The sequence below is a fragment of the Lonchura striata genome, chromosome 13 (assembly GCF_050655825.1).
Source record: "Lonchura striata isolate lonStrDom1 chromosome 13, ASM5065582v1, whole genome shotgun sequence".
Lineage (NCBI taxonomy): Eukaryota > Metazoa > Chordata > Aves > Passeriformes > Estrildidae > Lonchura > Lonchura striata.
In genome coordinates, this window is record NC_140715.1 from 10124693 (window position 1) to 10144106 (window position 19414).

The 19414-nt window shown below is 41.7% G+C and overlaps 1 protein-coding gene across 3 annotated transcripts in view; it reads left to right on the forward strand.

Annotated features, from left to right (window-relative positions):
- FNIP1 (folliculin interacting protein 1) overlaps window positions 1–19414 on the forward strand; it is a 64977-nt gene that overhangs the window by 23658 nt on the left and 21905 nt on the right. For all 3 annotated transcript variants that reach the window (XM_021549544.4, XM_021549546.4, XM_021549545.4), the window contains exons 2-6: window positions 3796–3922; window positions 12375–12518; window positions 16718–16818; window positions 17071–17145; window positions 17639–17730. In XM_021549544.4, the coding sequence (XP_021405219.1) occupies window positions 3796–3922; window positions 12375–12518; window positions 16718–16818; window positions 17071–17145; window positions 17639–17730 (539 nt within the window). The remainder of the gene's footprint in view (window positions 1–3795; window positions 3923–12374; window positions 12519–16717; window positions 16819–17070; window positions 17146–17638; window positions 17731–19414) is intronic.

Consider the following 19414-nt stretch of genomic DNA (forward strand, 5'->3'; position numbering starts at 1 on the left):
ATGTTAATATAAACAGTTTTAAAAGTAGTCTCAGCCAGGAGGGATGATAATACTAAGCTAAACCTTTAATGTAATGAAGAAGTGTTGTTCATGTCTTAGGTGGGAATGAGGAGGAAGGAATGTACTGGGATTCAATTACAGGGGAAAATACTGTATTTTAATTGTTGGAGTGGTAACAAAGGATTCCTGTGTCTGTTGTGTCATCTATTAAAACTTGCACAGAGGAAATAATACCAATTTACAGCCATTCAGTTCTTGCTGAGACACATTGATGGTGGTAGTAAACTCCAGGAACACAAGAAAATTAATCCTTAGAGAGCAGTTGGAATTCAGGATTGCTATGAATCTCTATAGTAGAGTATATAATCTCTATAGTAGAGTAAATGTAAGCTGCAGGTAATATTCCTGGTGACTGAAGGTAAAAAAGGCAGAAAAGCAGAAAAGATGAGAAAAGGGAAGAGCTGAACAACAGTAGGGCTTAAGCTTGAATATGCATTAAAATACCATTTTTCAGATCTTGGTCTCATTGTTGCTAGTTTCTAATAATTCCGTCATTAATCATAAGAAATTTTCCCTTTCTCTCCCAAATAATTCCTTTTCTTTTGCACTCTGCACTTGTGTGAGGGTCTGTGCAGGGGCATTGAATTAGATGCCCTCTAGAAGACCCTTCCAACCTCAACCAGTCTGTCATGGTGTGAGAGCTGGGTTTTGTTTCTAAAACATCCCATACAGCATTTATATGTCAACAGATTTCCACTCCATCTAAGTATTTTTGGACATCTCATTCTAGAGGAATCCCCAGTTGTTTAGTGGAGATCTCCACAGGAGCAGAGTCATGCTCAGAAGGAATTTGTCACCAGTTTTTCTCTTGTTCCATGCCCAAATTCACAGCACTGTGTGACAAAGTCACAAACACTTTTACTGGTAAAAGGTATTTGGGGTTTTCTTGGTGGTAGTTCTTATGGTTGTTTTTGCTCTGGGTTAATTTTAGATTTTTTCTTTAGATCTAATACGTTTCAAGGAAAGATCAAAGAGTGGCAGATAGGTGATGTGGGAAAAAATCCTCATCAAGAAACTCATTTCCAGAGAAGTGTGGGAAATGGAGACTCACCTTTCATTATCATTGCTAGAACATTTGATTCTATGTCTCCTGCTTTTCCTGTAGGAATCTCAAGAAAACATCAGTTAAATGTCAAAGTTACTTTCCATTTATAAACAGAACTAATTATATTCAGAAGATCTAGGTCAGTTTTCATCTGCCTGAAGAGGAGCGCTGGAGTGCTGCCCTGTTATATTTGTTTTGAGAAGGCCTCTTGCATGCAGGAATTTTATGTTTCTGGGGATAATCTATTCAGATATCAAGCTTAAATCTGCTAACAACAAAAGCAGAGCTCTGTGTCCTGCTTCCCCCTCACTGGTGGGGGTGAGTTGGAGGTGCCAGGCTGCCTTCTGTTTACTGTCTGTCTGAATGAACTTTCCCCCAGCTCTCTGAAAGGCTCTTCTGGTTTGGGAAGTGGCCTGCTATTGCCAGGGAATGTTTTTGCAAGGCTGAAATGTGCTTAAGGATGCTATTATGTAACAGAGATAGCGCTTCTTTGGAATTATCACAAATTATGATGGATAATAGCTACTAAATTCTTGTCTCGAGAAAGTTAAAATGTCATGTGCAGAAGCTGAGAAGTAAACAAGCTCTTGTTACTTTCATCAAATATGTTTCTGAACACAGCAAGAGTTTTATATTTAGCTTTCTCTCCTCTTAGTGTGTAATCTGCTCTTGGAGCTTTTTATAAGTAGACTTTCCTAAGATCTGGAACAGCTATTGCCTTCTTTGCCAGTAATTTCAAAGTCAAATATCAAAAGTACTAGGTAATGGAAGACATGCTTTTGTCTGAGTGTGAAGGAAATTCAAACGCATTGCAAGGGTGGAGCAAGCAATAGCACCCTTTTGGCAAGCAAGTCATTATTTATTGTCACAGTTTCTTTATAGGAGCCACAGTGGCCTATCTGGAAAAAATGTTTGTTTCTGGACTTCCACTGATTTCACTTTAATATATGGAGGCTGTTGCTCCAGGAAGCCGGTTTATGCAGTGGTTCTCCTCACTTGTGGCCAAAGTCATGCTCTTAGCAGTTACCATCCCCAGCTTTAGTGCCTTTTGTGCCTCTCACCTGCTAACACCCCAGGCATGTGTCAAACTAGGGGCTTTGTTTTCTTACATTTTCTGAAATGCAAGATGGAGTTAATTAGAAGAGCCTCCAGTAAGTGTAAGCTTGGCTCTGAATTTATCACTGTGCTTGGGTTTTGGTACAGAGTTTGCTCAGTTTGGTGTCCTCATTTCATGTGGGCATTTCATGCTGCAGGTAACACTTGGCTTTAGGTGTCCAAATGAGAGGGTATGAGGCTCTTTGGCCCCAAATCTAGACATGAAGTTATTTCAGCTCAAGTTGCTCAAGGTTTTCTTTCTTGTAATAAGTTGATTTGGACATTTGTTGCACACCATCTTCTCTGCAGCTTCTGTTTTTCTCTCTTGTTGCTAAATGGTGGGGATGGGCAGATTAGGAAATAGATTCCATCTCAGGAGAATGTGTAACTGTATGTCCTGATGCTTAGTTTCACCTTATTGTAACTACATTAGCTGTAAAACTTGTGTACCTATACTGAACAGCCTTAAAAGCTTCTGATAGGTGATGTTGGCTTTGGTGGTCAAATGGATTTTCTGCTGTTACAGAACTCATTGGTCACATAAAATGTGGGTACAGAGCAGGAAACCCTTTGGGTGCTGAGTTAGAGAGGAAATTTTGCTGTTGTCTTGGAGTCTAACATGCCAGGTTTAACCCATGTTATGGGTGTCGTTCTGCTGAAATACGTGTACAGCTTCTTGCAAATTGGGATTCTGTATCCTTCATTAATAGCTGGAAAGTTCCAGTGCCTTGTTTCTGGCTTCTTGAAGTTCTCGCTAACACTGCTTGCCTAAAAGCCAAGAATAAGGAAGACAGAATTTCACTTGATCTAGGAAATGGCTTGTAAACTAGCTGAAAGATGATCCATGGTGGTTTCATGGATACAGCAAGTATCTTGTTTCCTATCTTCCAAGAATTGAGATGTGTCAGTGAAAATGGATTCCCAAGCCAAGAGATGACAATGCTTGCTAGTCTTTAAAGTGATGGCTGGCTTTTTAAAGTGAAAATTTAAGATGGTGACTACAAAGCACCCTTAAAGAGAAGATTATGGAATGGTTTCCAAGCCTGATCCCTGCAAGTTCTCCCTGTGAGACCTCATCTGGAGTATGGCACTAGGGAAGGTTCTAAGGCTTTGGGAAAGCTTCCCTTGGAAACCAGTTTGGGAACAGGTGTTTTAGGACTACTTTGTGTGGTTTGCTGACCATGCCCTTGAGTCACAGTGGCTTATGTGGAGAGAACCAGCTGGTTCTCTCAAACCACCCTGGGGTTTTTTGGTGTCTTTAAACACAAAAGCTGAGTTCTATGACGTTGATTTTAGATAGCTGGAACTTGAAAACATCACAAGACAGAGCACAAGATCTATTAATGCTGCACAAATCATTTTGTGCAGTTGTAGAGGAATGGTGCAGTTTATGACAGTGTAATTTGGCACATATAGGGGAAGAAAAGAAAACAAAGATTGTAGTTCTGGCTACACGATCAAAGGGTTTGATGAAATGGCATTGAATTTTCTGGACTCTGTTTTAATCAAGTTGTATATGCAGGTAATGTAAAAAGAACAGTGTAATAAAGAGTTGTGGTAATTGATCCTTCTGCTCTTTTCTTTTTCAATTAAAGCTGGCCTTTGCCGGAGTTTGACCCAAGCCAGATCCGACTGATTGTGTATCAGGACTGTGAAAGAAGAGGACGGAATGTCTTATTTGATTCCAGTGCTAAAAGAAAAATAGAGGATGTTTCAGTGTCGGTGAGTATTTTGCAATTTACATGTTTATAGTTGTATTTTTTCAAATGGCCAAGTTGATAAATTGCATATGTTCTGTTTTATTCACATTGACATTTAAATGTTGGTTATATGCAGGGCTATATTTAAATGCCTGTTAAATTACAAATAATTCAGGCTTCAGTGGTTTCGCTCTTACCAGCTTTAAATACTGTAGTGATATCTTTATTCTGGGATTTATCTACTTTCTGCTCTTGCAGCAAGAAGGATTCCTTCCTGGGGCTGCAGCAAGCAATGCTGGGGCTTGAAACAGGGCCTGAACTGGGATTTAGTGATCTAGTTTTGTGCCATGGTAGGGTCTGCATTCTTAATCAGAAGGTCTCCCCAGCCCTGTGTCCTCTTATGTCCTGTTTGCTTAACTTTGTCAGTTGTTGTTTGTATGCTTTGCTGACAGTTTTTTCACACAAAGTTACTTGAAAACTCTGTTTTTCCTTTTGGCATGATTTGTGTAGTAATCTATTAATTGAAACTGAAATGGATGAGGTCAGATGAGGATACTTCCTTCTAAGAGCTCTGGACAGAAGATTCATTTCTGGGCACAGTGCTACTGAAAGTGGTGGTGTGAAGCTGGACAACTTATTTCGTTGCTTTGAGCTTCCTTTTCACCATTTCTAAGAACATTCACAAATAATTTTAAGGTCTGCAAGCAGAAAGCATGGTGCAAATTGAAATTAATGATTCCAGCTGCTTTTACCTATAGGACTTACGGAGGTCCCTCTGTAAGCAGGAGTGCACAAAATAACACATTACCCCCAAGCCCTGGTTTTCCTGTTGGGTATTGGAGTACAGCAAGATTTTTCATTCAGCTTTCCAAACTCTTCCAGGCTGTTGCTCTTAGCCCTGGTCTCAAGTGCTGTGTCCAATATCCAAACCTCTGGAGTCTGTGTCTTACCAGGCACAAACTTCTAGGCTTCTTCATTGCTTACTCCAGTGCTTTTATAGCCATGAATCAAGATCCCAATTTCCTAGTTTTTATAGAGAATTTGTGAAATAAAGCAGGTTTCACAAATGTTAAAAAATGCATCTTTCTTTTTTGTTTAAACTTGTTAGAATGGTTCTATTAGTTCCTGTTCTTCCTGATGTTCTTGCCAGAAAAACAGGTTTTTAAAGACAGGAGATCTTTAGAAGTGGTTTATTGGTATGAATTGCTGGCTGTACTTACCACTGTTACTTCATTAATAAAAATAACTTACAGTATAAATCCTCTTGCCAGATTTAAATTAATTTCTTGAAAGTCTAAAACCTCTTTAAGATAGATGTGTACTTGCCCACTGAACATGCAAACTTCACTGCTTTGGGTTAGTTCAGAAAGCTCATTGACTGTGGCATCTCAAGAGCAACAGGATAAATAAATGGCTGATAATGGAGCTGATATGGTTCCATATTAATCTTCCCTTTTTCTTTGCTAAAGGGGAGGGAAACAGCTGTAGTCACCATCTCCACCTGGAACTAGTGGAGGGAAACTCTTTCCAGGGCATTTGAAATACCCAGAAGTCATCTGTAGGAACTTGATACATTTATTTTTCATAGTATTAGGATTCTTTGAAAGTGGATATATTGAAGCATTTGCTTGCCTTGTGCCTGCTTACTCCAGCATTCAGATAATGTCAGTTCAGGCAAAACTTTTCTCATAAAACAAAAGTTTGCAGGTAAAAACATGCAGAAGAGTCTTTGGCTGGGCTTGATCAAGTGAGCTCAGTGTGGGTTTGTGCCGTGAGCAGGATGTACTGGCCATTTTCAAGGAATTGCATTGTTCCTTTCTCTTGCTCTTTATCATGATTTTCATTAGCAAAGACACACCCTGCCTATACAAAGGCAGATCTTGGCTCTAAGCACATTCCAAGGCACTCTTGCCCTTTTGCAGCCAGCCATGTGTGGGCTGGGCACTCTCTGTTCTGAAAGGGTATCTGTTCAGCACCCCACTTTTTGTGCAAGGCTTTCTGCATCTCTTCCCTCTCACCCCCCACTTTCTAATGGGACTTATACCTCTGGATTGCAAATAACACCGGGGAGACATTTGCAAGAGTGCCTGGCAGTGGCCAGAGTGTTCTGGTTCAAGTCAAAGTAGTCTAACACAGAGAATCAAGAGGGTTTCACTTTGCTTTATGGTGCTGTGCTCTTCAGTTTCCATTTTCTGTTGTTTATCAGACATGAAAGCAATTATAATTTAAGAGTTGCATGCCTGCAGCAAGGTGAGATGTGTTTTGGTCTGTTTTATATGTATAATCTCTACATATGTTAAAAGCTGTGTGTGGTGGGCTGAGGTTGAACATGGCTCAGGCATTTGAATTCTGTAAGGGAGGGTGTGGTCATAAAATTTAAGGAGCATCAGAGAAAATGTTTGCAGACACAGATGTTTCAAGAAATAAAACAGTAAGCTGTGGATTTTTGATCAGTGAAAACTGCTGAGTTTGTGTTCACACCAAGCTGGTCTCTCATTAGTAAAGCACTGCTAGGTTCATCTTACCCATGAGGGAAATGTGGCTATAACACAAATAGAGGACCTTTTGTTTTCATTGGATTCAGCTTCTTCATGTCTTCAGTAAAGATAAATATTAAGTAGACAAGAATTTGGGGAGGGTTTTGCACAGCAGGACACTGAAAACAGTCAAGAGTTTGCAGCGTGGCCATGACAATATTTTAGTTGCTCAGGAGAAGTCCTGACTCCCCCAGCTTTGCTAGAGTTAAAGTTGGTGAGGGGAGCTGAGCAGCAGCCGGTGACAAGGAGGGCTGGGGCCATTCCCAACACCGGGAATGTTGGCCCAAGGCTGTGCCAGCCAGAGATCTGCCTCAGGCAGCTGTGGGCACTTTGCATGTGGGAGGCAGAGAGATCCCCTTTGTGAGTCCTATACCTTTTTTGGTGCTAAGCAGTAGAGGTCCTTCCCCAGCTTTCCAGGGGATGGGCTCTTGATCAGCTGGGCACTGGAACAGAGGGGAAAGGCTGCTGTCTCCCAAACATCAGAAAATAGTGTGTCTGAGTTCTGCCAGGGTATCCCAGGAGGAGAGTGGCTGCCCTTTCCAGCCCTGTGGCACTAGGTCATGAGCAAATGCTTCAGAACAGCCATTTGCACACTGAATGTACCAGGGCAGTGTGTGCTATGAGGAAGAGGCATTGCTGGTGGCTTTACTGACAGCCTCTATCCCCACCCAAGCATCCACATCCCTTGGATTTTTGGGCATCAGAGAACTTCTATGGGGGTTCTTTGGTTCTTTCACCAAAGAACCCAAGCTTGTGGGTTTGAGCCACTGTCTCCTCTAGAGAGTTTTTTTTAATTCCTCATAGCAGTAAGTATCTCATTTCTAATGAGACTTGGTGTGCAGGTGATAATGTTACAAGCTATGACTGGTTTCTGCTGTTCAACTTTGTTCTGTGCTCGTCTGCTCCTTTTGCTCTGACACCTCCTCTCCTGCTCTCTGCTCCCAGGTGCCATCAACCCCACTCTCCTCCTTGTGCTGTGGGCTATATCAAGTTCCCGAGCCAGAAGCTGTGTGTGAACACAGGTGTGCTCCTCAAAAAACTGTGGCACCAGGCTCCTTTGAATTTCAAATAAGCACAACAAGCAGCTCCTTTTCCTGCTTAAGGTGCAGCAGGCAGGTGGCCCAGCCAGTGCTGGACTGTCAGCCTCAGCTGTGCCTTTGCCTGTGCTTGGTTGGCTTCCCAACCTTGACACTGCATCTAGACTCAGCTCACACTAAGGCTGGCTTGTGTTTTATTATGTCCCCATAACTGCCAGTGTGCAAAGGCCAGCTGAAGTATGAGGAGTTTGCCTCCAAGGGCTGGTAATTGATTTGGATAAGGATGCCACAGGAATGGTGCCACAAGGGAGGAATGGGGAGTGAAGTAAAGAAGAAACTGAAAAGGGGAACCTTGGATCATGGCTTCCTTGGAACAGGCAAAATGAGTTCAGAGACAGGGATTAAGTGTCTCATTCTAATGCTCATTTTCCTTTCTGTTTTGTCCAATGGGGATTTATGACAAGAGAGTGGTTAACATTGGGGATCTGGCTGGAGAGAGGTGCTGATGGGACATGTAAGAGCTAAAAGATTTCCTAAGTTTAAAGATCAGCCTAGAGGAAGGTTTGAAGTACAGGGAGGAAGGAGGGGTGTCAGGGGAGCATGAGAAGGGAGAAAAAAATGGAAGGATCCAAACTACACTGTGCTGAGCAGAGATCTAGAGTTTGGGCATGTGGTAGGAAAGGAGAAAGACAAGGAATCAGAGAAGGGCAGTGACTTGTTGCCAGGACCTAGAGGCAGAAGAAGGTTTTCAGAAATAGCATTTGTTTTGGTTTTCTGAAGAAATGAGAGACCTGGGGTGCAGAATTTGAGATGTAGAGGTGCAATAGTGAGGTTCAGTTTGGAGAATGGAAAGTTCACCTCTTCCATGAGTTGTCCTTATCTTTGAATAATTTCAGTAAAAGGTCATATGATACTTGATCTCCTTCAGCAGCAATTTCTTTTACTCTGAATGTCATATTTATCCCAAAGTAGAGAAATGGCATGCTGTTTGAAACAAGCCAGGATTAGCCACGTGTTCTAATATACTTCAGCACTGGATAAATGTTGAACAGCAAATTGCTTTGAGGGATTAGTAATTGGATAGTGAGCCTTTTGCTTTTAGGTGAGTTGTGTGAAATGGAGACTCTGGACTCTGTCTGGCTCTCAGGACAGGTTTCAGTGAGCGAAGCGGAGCAGATGGATCAAGCTGTAAGCACAGAGATCAAGTCCCACCTTCTTAGCTCAGCTTATTCTCTCTAAACAGACATGGAAAAATACTAGAGGAGTAAGGGAGCACGAGGTTGTTTTGACTTCTTTCACTGACCTCTGAGTAATAGAGGAACTCAACAACTGTAGAAATGAAGATTGCAGCACTTGGCAGCTGCATTTTAAGAAAGATATCTGGATTTTTACATGAGCACTTGAAGGGGAGGAATGAGTGCCTGTTCAGGTTACTCCCACGTGTTAGGTGGATACATATATTTCATTGCACATACAGATCAACTCATATCAATACATCAAAAGAGTTAATTTATCTGTTTTGAATTTCTTTTTATTCTGGAAACCCTGTTTTGAAAATCAGGAGCAGAGCTCTTGAAGAGTAGCAACTTTGCTTGGAAATAGAGATTTCTCTATCACTGCCAGCACAGTGGTATTTGAGCACCTGCTGTTGCAGAGGTAAAAAAGAGTAAAGCATACGATGACATTTCCTTTCCCTTCTGTCACTCACTCACAGCCCTAACACACCTACACAGACTTTGATTTAGTTCAACACACCAGGCTCCTTTCAACTTTCTTGTTATCCCCAAAGCAAAACCTGCCCAGCAGAAATTCCTCTTCCTATTCACAGCACTGGGCATGTTTTTCCCTCTTGCTGAGGAGAATAGAGAGTTTGCGTCAAAGAGTTAAAAGTCTCTGCTGACAGATGTGGAGAAAAGAGACTCCAGGAGAGGAACTGAGGAAGAAAATGACTTTGTACCCTGTACCCTATAAAGACATTTTACTTTTTCTTCAGAACTACCTGATAGGTCTCCAAGACTTTCAGCAAACAATGACCTCTAATGTCAGAGCTGGGACTGCCAGAAGTCTTTGGAGCTGGGTGGTATCTGCAGTGAGCTGGCAGGGAGAGAACAGAGTGTGACCCCAGCAGGGAGAGCAGGGTGGCAGCCAGGAGTGGAGCTGCCCATGGCATCCTTCCAGCAGATGTTCTGCTCTCCAGCAAAAATGGGCATTTCAGAGCACTCCAGCACCACCCTGCCCGGGGATTGGATTTGATAAAACTATGTCTAATTGGGAAGAAAATTCACAGCTTTGAAACATTCCCTTGTATAGTTCTTAAATAATTAGGTTACTTTTTTATTTTTGGAAACCTAGCTTGAATGTCTTTGGAATATTATGTGGGAATGCAAGTAATCCCACTCCTTTGATGGATAATATCTTGAGATTTATAGCATCTAAAATTTCATTGACATTTGAAGTCAGAAACTGTAGAGGAGAGGGTCACTGCAAGTACTTGATCTCATTGTCCAAGGAGTTCATCTTAAACATATGCTAAGTTTGTGAAAGAGAAAACACCAAAATTCATCAGTTAACTGCATTTTAGGAGGGATTTACTGTTCACAAGGTTTTGAAGGTTCTGAAAAGTGGGAGCTGAAAGATTCTGACCTCATTTAAAGACTCCTTGCAGGAGTTTTGGTTCATTAAACTCCACTGCAAAGACCAACCAGCCATTTTCCTGGTTTGCCATTTAAATTAGGCTACTATTACTGCAAGTTACCCAACCACTCAGTGGATCTGGGAAAAGCTGCTGTGCAGAAAAAAGCAGTGATAATGAGAAGAAATTATGTAAAAGTAATTGATTTACAAACTCAGCCTATTCTTTTTAATGCACAGAATTTTTCTCTTGTAAAGTCACTAAATGCATTTCTACAGTCTCAAGAAAGCTTAGTTATAATTGTAACATTTTAGAAGGAACTTTCAACATCTGATGGAAAATGCAAGCTGAAATGTGGTTTGCCTGCAAAAGCTGCTGTAACCCTGTGGATTGTATGTGGTTTTATCACATGATGCTTGCCTAGCCTAGGACATTGTTGTTTGTGTCAGAGATAAAATGCAATTCTAGTTCACGAGCTCCTACTGAAGTCATATGATGATCGTTCACATGTTCCAGCCATTGTGCACTGTGCTCAAGCCACAGATCCTCAGTAGCCATTAGCAAATCTACATATTGTAGGATTTCAACCAGCTCTCCACGATGTCGAAAGGAGAGGGCACTGCTGTGTGTCAGGAAAGCTGTCAGGGCTGGGGGAAAGTGAACACTGCCCTCCCCTCTGCCACGGAGTTACTAATTTCTCTGCACATTTTTCCTTGAGGCTTTCTGTGGCAGCAGCTCTCTGAGGGAGCAGCAGTGAAGGCTGCCACGTGGGGCTTTGTAATCCTGGCGATTTTCTGCTGCTTTGCTAAACCTCATCCACAGTTAGGGCCAAATTTAAGTCACCTGTCCCTAAAAAAGTAACCTGGACAGCCTAGGACAGAGGCATGGGGTCTCCCATCCCTCCACAGCAGTGAGGCCAGTCATCTTTTCAAACAGCTGTTGCTGATTATTGAGCAGTCATGGAGTTACTGATGTGTGCCTTGGCTATTTCACACTTTTCTTTATGCCTTTTCCTTAGAAGTTGAGACATGGCCATGTTTTTGGATGAAGGGGAAGCTTGTGGCAAGGAGCTGTGAGTCCAGAGATGAAGCTGTGATATATAACAGCACTTCTGTGTTCCCATCTGTCCCTTAAACCTTGCTTTCAGTAGGGTTTGCTTCCAGCTTGCTCTTGCTGGTTTGGTGATTGTGTAGGAAATGGTAATTAAGGAAGTCTTAGGGCAGAGTTAGTGTGGAATTCTGAGCAGTGTAGACTATTTCTGTCTCCTAGTGCTGCCTACCAGCAGATGTAAATAATGCCAACCTTATGGGGGTGTGCTGAAGTGTAACGAGTGTGTGAAAAATACATTGAGATCTTTAGGTGAAGAGGGTTGGCAATGCCAATGCTGTGTAAATTGCATTAACTTAGTGGATGTTGATTCTGCTCAGGATACTGGGATTCTCAAGGGGAATCACAAATGCTTTCAAGTAGTGAATGAAACATAGTGAAGCATCTCCCATGCCAGTGATTGATAATTCTCTGTGTGTAGAGTGGACACAGATCCTGCCCATCCTGTACATCAGTCCCAGCTCCATCTGGGCCCTCTAAATTCTCTGCTCTGCTTCCTGTCTGAATCTCTATCAGAATTTACCTTTTGCATTGATTCTCCATAATTTTGCAAATCTTCTTTTCCTTCTCTGTAACAACTGTGTTTCTTAGTTTTGTCCATTTTCAGCCTCGCAATTCCATCCTACAGAAAACGTAAGGAATGTGTCACCTCTGTGCCACTCGTGAGAAAGTCTAGGAGGCTTAAACACAGCTAGGGAGAGATCTGTGGAAAACAGGATCTTTTCTCTCCACTTGCCCGTGTAACATGAATCTCCTTAATTCTGTATTGTTCTCACTTGATAACTGCTGCTCCTTCCTGTGTGCTGCTTACACTCCTGTGTCATCTCCACTCTAGCAGGCACAGGGAGTAAGGTGGACATTGCCATCCTTCCTTTAAATGCTTTGGTACCAACCTCTCTCCTAATCTTGGGTCTAAAAAGTTCTGCTTAAGAAGATGGAGTTGTAGTGACCTGTTGGCTTCTTGCTAATTGGAAGTAAAAGAGCTCAGCTTTCCTTTGGACAGCCAGGCTGCAAGATATGGTTATATGTTGTATTACCTATTTCCTGGGGCATGAGCCTTTCAGCTGTTAAATATCTTACTTAAACAGGTAAGTACAATGATATTAACAGTCATTTCAGGTCATGGGTCTTAGTGTGTCACATGTGTTGTCTTTATTTCAGAAACTCTGCAGTGATGCTCAAGTGAGAGTTTTTGGGAAATGTTGCCAACTAAAGCCTGGAGGAGACAGCTCTTCTTCCTTGGATAGTTCAATCAATTCATCCTCCTCATTCTCTGATCCAAAAGAACAATGCCCAAAATACCAGGTGAGTCACTTTTTTTTCCTCTCTCCATAACGCATGTCAAATGCTAACAGCAGGTGAATGCACGACTGTTTTAAAGTACTTGAAATGAGAGGCTGGCAATGGAGAGCAGTTTTCAGTCAGAACCAAGACCTTGGTTAAGACTCAGGAATGTTTAACACTTTAGCTTTGGGTATTATCAAGTCTAAAAGCAACCAACTGGTTCTCTTGGGATGTCCTGAATGGCAGCAATTTCTCCAGGGCATTTGTTCCATTTTGTGACGCAGGTGATAACACTCATTTGATGTGATCAGACTAGCCACAAATATCTTGGTGTAGATGAAATAGTCTATTTTGTTGTCAATTGCCAGGGGAATAACAGAGAGACACATTGTCTGTAGGGATAGTCTGTGTAGCAGGTTTTTAAGGGATTTGGTGCACTTGAGTTCCATTTTATATAAGAGATTTTGGCCATGAGAGTAGTTAGAGTCATCTGACACGGATATATTTTTGTCATCTCTCCTTCCACAGATCACAAGTGTTTTATATTAAGCCACCCTAAAATAGAACTAAGCCCTTTTCACTCTTTGTAATGAAGTAATTGTGTGTTTGAGGGAAGCTGCTATCTCTACAACCTGCTCTGGAGTACAATACTACTGATGTCTTAATCTCCCGTAGATTAGAATTGAAGAACCTTCCAGTGCTGACTTTCCTACTGTCACGTTAACTCCTGCTATATTTGGCAAGCTGTGTATTCTTGTTTTCTCTGTCTCATCACACTCTTTTCCACAGCTTGGGTAAGGTGGCTGAAGATCTGTTTTCCGTTCCTCCCTTCCTGGCAGGGCATTGAACTGCGGTTATGAAAGGAAGAGACGTTTCTGTCAGCAGCTCCCTTCCAGCACAAAGCAGCCTCCTTTGTGCACTGTGTGCCCAAGAAAAACCATGCCCCCCACTACCCAGAAACTGGCTCTCCTCCAGAGCAGGCTCTCTGCAAAAAATGCTCAATGTTACTAAAGAAAATAAATTTTAGTGTTTGGCATGAGAACGTATTTTAAAGCTGTGGAAAGTTTTCCTTTTGAAGTCTGCATTCCTTCATGTGTATCACTCACTCAAAATGTTTCTGAGTTGAACTGAAATCGCAGTAGCTGTGTGACTGTGCCACACACTTTCAGCTGAAGTTGGTCTTCCACAGCATATTTATTGTGAACTGTCTACTGCATTCATCAGACTCCTTCCAGGCTTCCCCAGCAAGTGAGCAGAGAGACAAAAATACAATAATTCTTTAATGTGCAATAAAATTTAGTATTGGGTATGTGGAAGGGCCAGAGTGAGTTTATCCAGACTTCACTCACCCTGGCACTTCCTATGTTCTAACTGCTGTATCTGTAACCTCAGAGGTTACTTATTGGATTTGCAGTATTTATAAATTCTCTTGTTTATTTTTTATAAGGGTATAAAAAGGAAATTCAAATAATATAATACTGTGGGATTTTTAAAATACTGCTTTATGTTTTCTTGTTTAAATACACTTTGATTATATATAAGCATCTTTAATTGCAAGGTGAAATACAGAGGATTTGCTCCAGGATTCCAAATCTGTAATTATGTCCCATATTTAACATTTATTTCCTTATTGCCTTTTTAATTTACAGATACACTTAGTTATTGACAGGACATTATGTACAGTAAAGGGAGTATTAAAAGCTGTAAATATGTTCAGAAATGTAATTTGCAAATAATGCAAATGTTGCTGCCTCTAATATGCTAATGTGCAATCACAAGCACTTGTGGGTATTTTATGATCAGTTTTTATGGGAGCTATAAACTGTGACCTGAGGAGCTGGTTTGTGTCCAGGTTGTCAGTGCTGCAGGTTGTGCCCTTTTTGCCAGATGCTCCTTGGCTACCTTTTGTTTGAGTTTTTAATATTTAACCCCTTTCCCCAATTGGTTGTACTCTGCTTTGGTCTTGAGTGACCTGTATTTTGCAGCATTAGAGGCCCAAAGAGTTGAGTTCTAACAGTGTTTCCATACTAAAAGCATGAAATACATGTCTTTGGTTATGCATGGTAAAATTACTGTTATTAATTGTAGAGGAAATGCCAGATTGAACAGGCCATGGGCTCATCTTATCACACTCTTTGCCTTCAGCAGGGCTTGTCTGTCTTTCAGAGGAAAGGGAAACCCCTATAATTAAATTTGAAAGCAGCTGATTTTCACTTTAATTTGGTTGTCTGACATAGAAAATCAATACTTAAAATATTTTTACTGAGTTTTAGAATTATATTTTCACAACAGCAGAAAGTTGAAATCAAAACCCACCATCAACAACTCGACATTTAATCAGAATTGTGTCCTTCATTTGGAGGTCTGCAACAGATTTAAAAACAACAATCACAGTGTGAGGCTGTAGTAATTTGCAGTGTTCTTAAGGCAGGATTTTGTGATGCTGGCAAACCTGTTATTTCCTGGAGTCATTAACATCTATGCTGAGATTTCCTTGGAGCTGCTGGGTCATACTGACTGGTTTTAAATTCTGGTTTTTCCAGTACTGCCTACAGTGCACCTGAGCAGTGCGATGTCCTGGGAGACAGAGATGGAAATTTCACTGAGGCCCAGCCTGTCATTGAACACTTACAAACCTTGGAGTTGTACCCTCATTCTTACAGTTGTGGTTTCTGCTTTCAGTCATCCCCCCTCCTTGCAGGGATAGATTTCAGAGGTTAAAAGTATGGCTGTTAAAGGTATCATCAGCTTAATTAAGAGTCCTTGAAAATAACTAAAAATTGAGAAATGTTGTAAGATTGTTGCCTTTTGGCTGATGAGCATTTCCTTGTTCTTACTCTTGCTCTGCAGGCTGGTGTGAGCAGGAACACTGAGTGGCATGTTCACAGCTATCCTTGCTCCCAGTAGTGGTCTGTGGTGGGGACACCCTGTCCTTGGTTGTGCTCCAGGCTCACTGGCACTAGCACAGGTTGCCCAGAGAATCTGTGGCTGCCCTACCCCTGGGAATGTTCAAGGCCAGGCTGGATTGGGCTTGGAGCAACCTGGACAGTGAAAGGTGTTCCCACCTATAGCAGAGGGTGGAACTGGATGAGCTTCAAGGTCCCTTCCAACCCAAACCATTCTGTCATTCTGTATCTCAGTCATGTGCAGAATATATGGCTATTCAGGATACTGGTTGTTCAGAGCTTGGATAAGGAATATGGAGATGCACTGAGCATCTTCCAGCAGAGTTGTTTCTGTGAGTGGTTTAAGGGATCTTTTAGAAGGAATACTCCAAGGAATAGAGTAATTGCATGCTATCACACACTTTGAAGTAAACGTGTTGCTCTTTAGCACAGTGCCAAACCTCCTCACCTGAGAACTGGCTGAGCTCTGTTACTCAGTGATCACCACAGTTTAAATTATTCAGGGCAAGGTGCAAGTGGAGACCCAGCACTTAAACTCTGCTGGCCTAGAGTGAAACAGCCCTCGACAAAGGGACAGTAATCACAGTCACTGAAAATACACAAATAAGTCTGTCTGCAGAGCAGTTGTCTCCAGTTGATTGCCCTGAGTAATTTTTTAATTTTAGGGTTTTGTTTGCAGAATTTGCCCCAGCCAATCATGCAGCATAGTGACTTTGCTCCTTAGTATTTAGCCTGTGTGCCTTACAGCAAACTCCTGCCACCAGAGAAGCAGGAATTATACCCCTTGAGCCTGGCATTGTGATGCTGCAGCTCTTTCCTGGTGCCATCACAGAAGCATCAGGGAGAGATTTGTCCCATATAAAATCCATGGATAATTTATGAATCAGTCTTTGTCAAGTAAACATTGTTCCAGTTTGGCTCCATTGCACAGTCTTAACATCTCCAGTGAACTGCTGATTCTTCTTTTCAAGCAGGAGCAAGGTTTAGGCATAATTCAGTGAGCTGTGTTAGCACATTCTTAAAAGTTTAGTCCCCTGGCTCAGTGCTGTTGGAATCTGCTTCTTCTCACCTAGGTGGGTTTGGTTTGTTGCATGGATTTAGTGGTTGAGCTCACAGCCAGTGTGAAGATCACTTTCTCTGTTAGCATTATCTTGATTAAACTGTTCAATTTTTCATGTTCAACACTGTTCCAGCAAGATATTTTACATATTTATCTTTTAAATAAGGAATATTTTCTCTCTTGTGTGTTGCCTTAGTAGAAGTGTGCCTCTAAAATGCTTAAAACCAAATATTGGTGGATATGATTTTTTGCAGGGTTCTCGGTGCTCCTCGGATGCCAACATGCTTGGAGAGATGATGTTTGGCTCTGTGGCCATGAGCTACAAGGGCTCCACATTGAAAATTCATCAGATCCGGTAAGATTAACTTTTTGCTGCAGGTGTTTTCAGAGAAGACTCACTCCTTAGTGCTGATAAACTAGGAATGAATGGCATAAGTACATAGTAAAATGGATTTCTGTGTTTGCTTTGAAGTCAGTCTGGTGTCATTTTTGAAATAAAAGGCTGTTATGTTGTGTTAAGGTCCATAAAATCAGGAGGGCTGTGAAATGGAAGGCAAAGCCTGTCTTGGCAGTGTTTCTGACTGACATCTTCCCTCCTGTTCCCCAGCTCCCCTCCCCAGCTCATGCTCAGCAAGGTGTTCACAGCTCGCACGGGAAGCAGCATCTATGGCAGTCTGAACACGTGAGTGCACTACACTTTGTAGCTATTGCACAGAAGCAGGTGAATGTAAGAACACACAGGGCTTGCTTTGGACCCTCCAGATTCTTTCTCTGAAAAAATAACTCCTTGCTACACCCTGTCAGTGGTGTCCTCACCTTTCCCTCATGGTTGTCTTCACCTCAGCTGGCTCTGAGGGAATGAATGAACCATTCCTTCCATGCTGATATGGTGAAGCTTGATATTGTAAGGTACAAAAGTACCTACCTGCAACCTTGGGGATTCAGTCCAAGATGAAGAAAAAGGTGTCACAAAATATCTGGCTTCAGAGGGTTCCAAGTTTAGTTTTCTGTTATTAAATGACCCACCTGACGATGTGGCTTAGGCTATGAAAACTTTTTCTAGTAGAAGCCTGTGTTCTTACCTTGTCTGTTCCATTTTGGCTATAATGAACTATCTCTCTATTCTACTGAAATGCAAATCACTGGTTTTGTTATATGTTTTATGTTTGCTATAGGTTGCAGGACAGTCTTGAGTTCATTAATCAAGACAGCAATACATTAAAGCCTGACCACAGTACAATTATGAATGGACTTCTTGGGAATATAGGTAATTGCAAAAAGATTTTATTTGCTGATATCTTTGAGTAGTCATAGATTCTAGAATATGCAAACCTTTTAAATAGAATAAAATTTCTAAAAAGTTAAAGACATAACAGAATATTAATGCTGATGGAGCTTGGAGGAGAATAAATTGGACTGTTCAGGGAATTAGCAGTCATTCAGTATACACAGCTGCATATGTGTATATAAAGTACATAATAGAAATATTTATATATACTTAAGTTCAAATACAGAAAATGTTGGAAAATAACATTGTGTAGAAATTCCTGAAATGCCTATCTCTGATCAGGCAGGACTGATTCTGCCTGGCTCAGTTCCCTGGTTTTATTTTCATTAATAATTCTCGTTCTGCTCTGTACTCTGCCCACCTGAGCACTTGTAGCCACGTGTCCTGTGCGAGTCTCAGTTAACCTTGCTCAGCTGTGCTGGAGCTTTGTATCAGATTAGACAGAATGTTTTTGTGTTCTCTCCTTTGGCTGACCATGGGAGCTAAACAGTCCTGAGAAACCATCTGAAATCCTCAGTTCTCAGCTTCCCTGGAAGAGCTGTGGGTGGAGGCTCCATGAACATTAGATAACAAAGGTCTTGGCTTTTCCTCTTGGGAGCAGTTGAGCTGATAGGACTGGACTTCAGTGCTTGCTTGCCCAGTGTAGCAGCCTGGTCCATGGCTCTACAGCACATCTTCCCTTTTCCTTCATTTTGATTGTTGACTTTCCAAGCAAATGTCTGTTGTAGGTGGAATAAGGGGCTTAATTTTCACAATTGCTTTCCAGGATATTGCTGTATGTAAAATATGCTTTTATAGGGTTGGAAGTAAGGAGTATATTTGATGACTGTGTTTTCTTAAATGGGTTTCTGACTCTGATGTAGTTCTAGATCTTAGGGGTGTTTACTGCTTTCCTTCACATTGACTTTGCTAAGACTGTGCCCAAGCATGGGCTTGAATGCTTCTCCAGCTCATGAACTGTATACCTCATTAAAATAATTTGCAGTAGTCCATTTGTAAGAGAAACCAATTAAGATTGTAAGAACCTTATAAATTCATTTCCCACAGTCCTTTCAGAATTCAGTTGTGATTTTTGCAGTGAATGTGATGCCTGATCTAAGAGCAAGGAGATCACCTTCATCTACTGTTAGGGTTTGCTGTGGCTTGTGCCTGGTAGAAGTTTGCTGTAGCATTAGAGTGATCTAAACTGCAAGGTCCAGTTCAGATAATGCAGCTCTTAGGCATGGAGTGATTCAGGTGTAGCCAGTGCCACCTGTTCACCTGTGTCCAGCTGAGAGGTGACTCTGATGACTGCCCCAAGAACCAAGCAGGAGGTATGTGCACCTCGGAGCAAGGGTGTGTGGCAAGAGGCACAAGGTTGCCAGCAAGAAGAGGATGCTGAAGTTTTCTTTGTAATTGAGCTGCACAAGTTTTCAACAGTGTTTGTGTACAGTTCCCGTTTGAGCACAGAGGGAACCCTAGGTAAAGTAGGGAGAGGAGTTAATCTGTAACTGCAGCATTTCTAAGAACAGTGCTCAGCAGCAGAGACTGCTCCTGACTCACCTGTGACAGGAGGAGGGTCTATGTGTTTTGGCTGGGAACTATTTACAAGGTGCTTTTTTCAGATGTGCTGGCTAAAAAAAAAAACAAACAAAGCAGCCCTGGTCATGTGTTCCCTTTAATG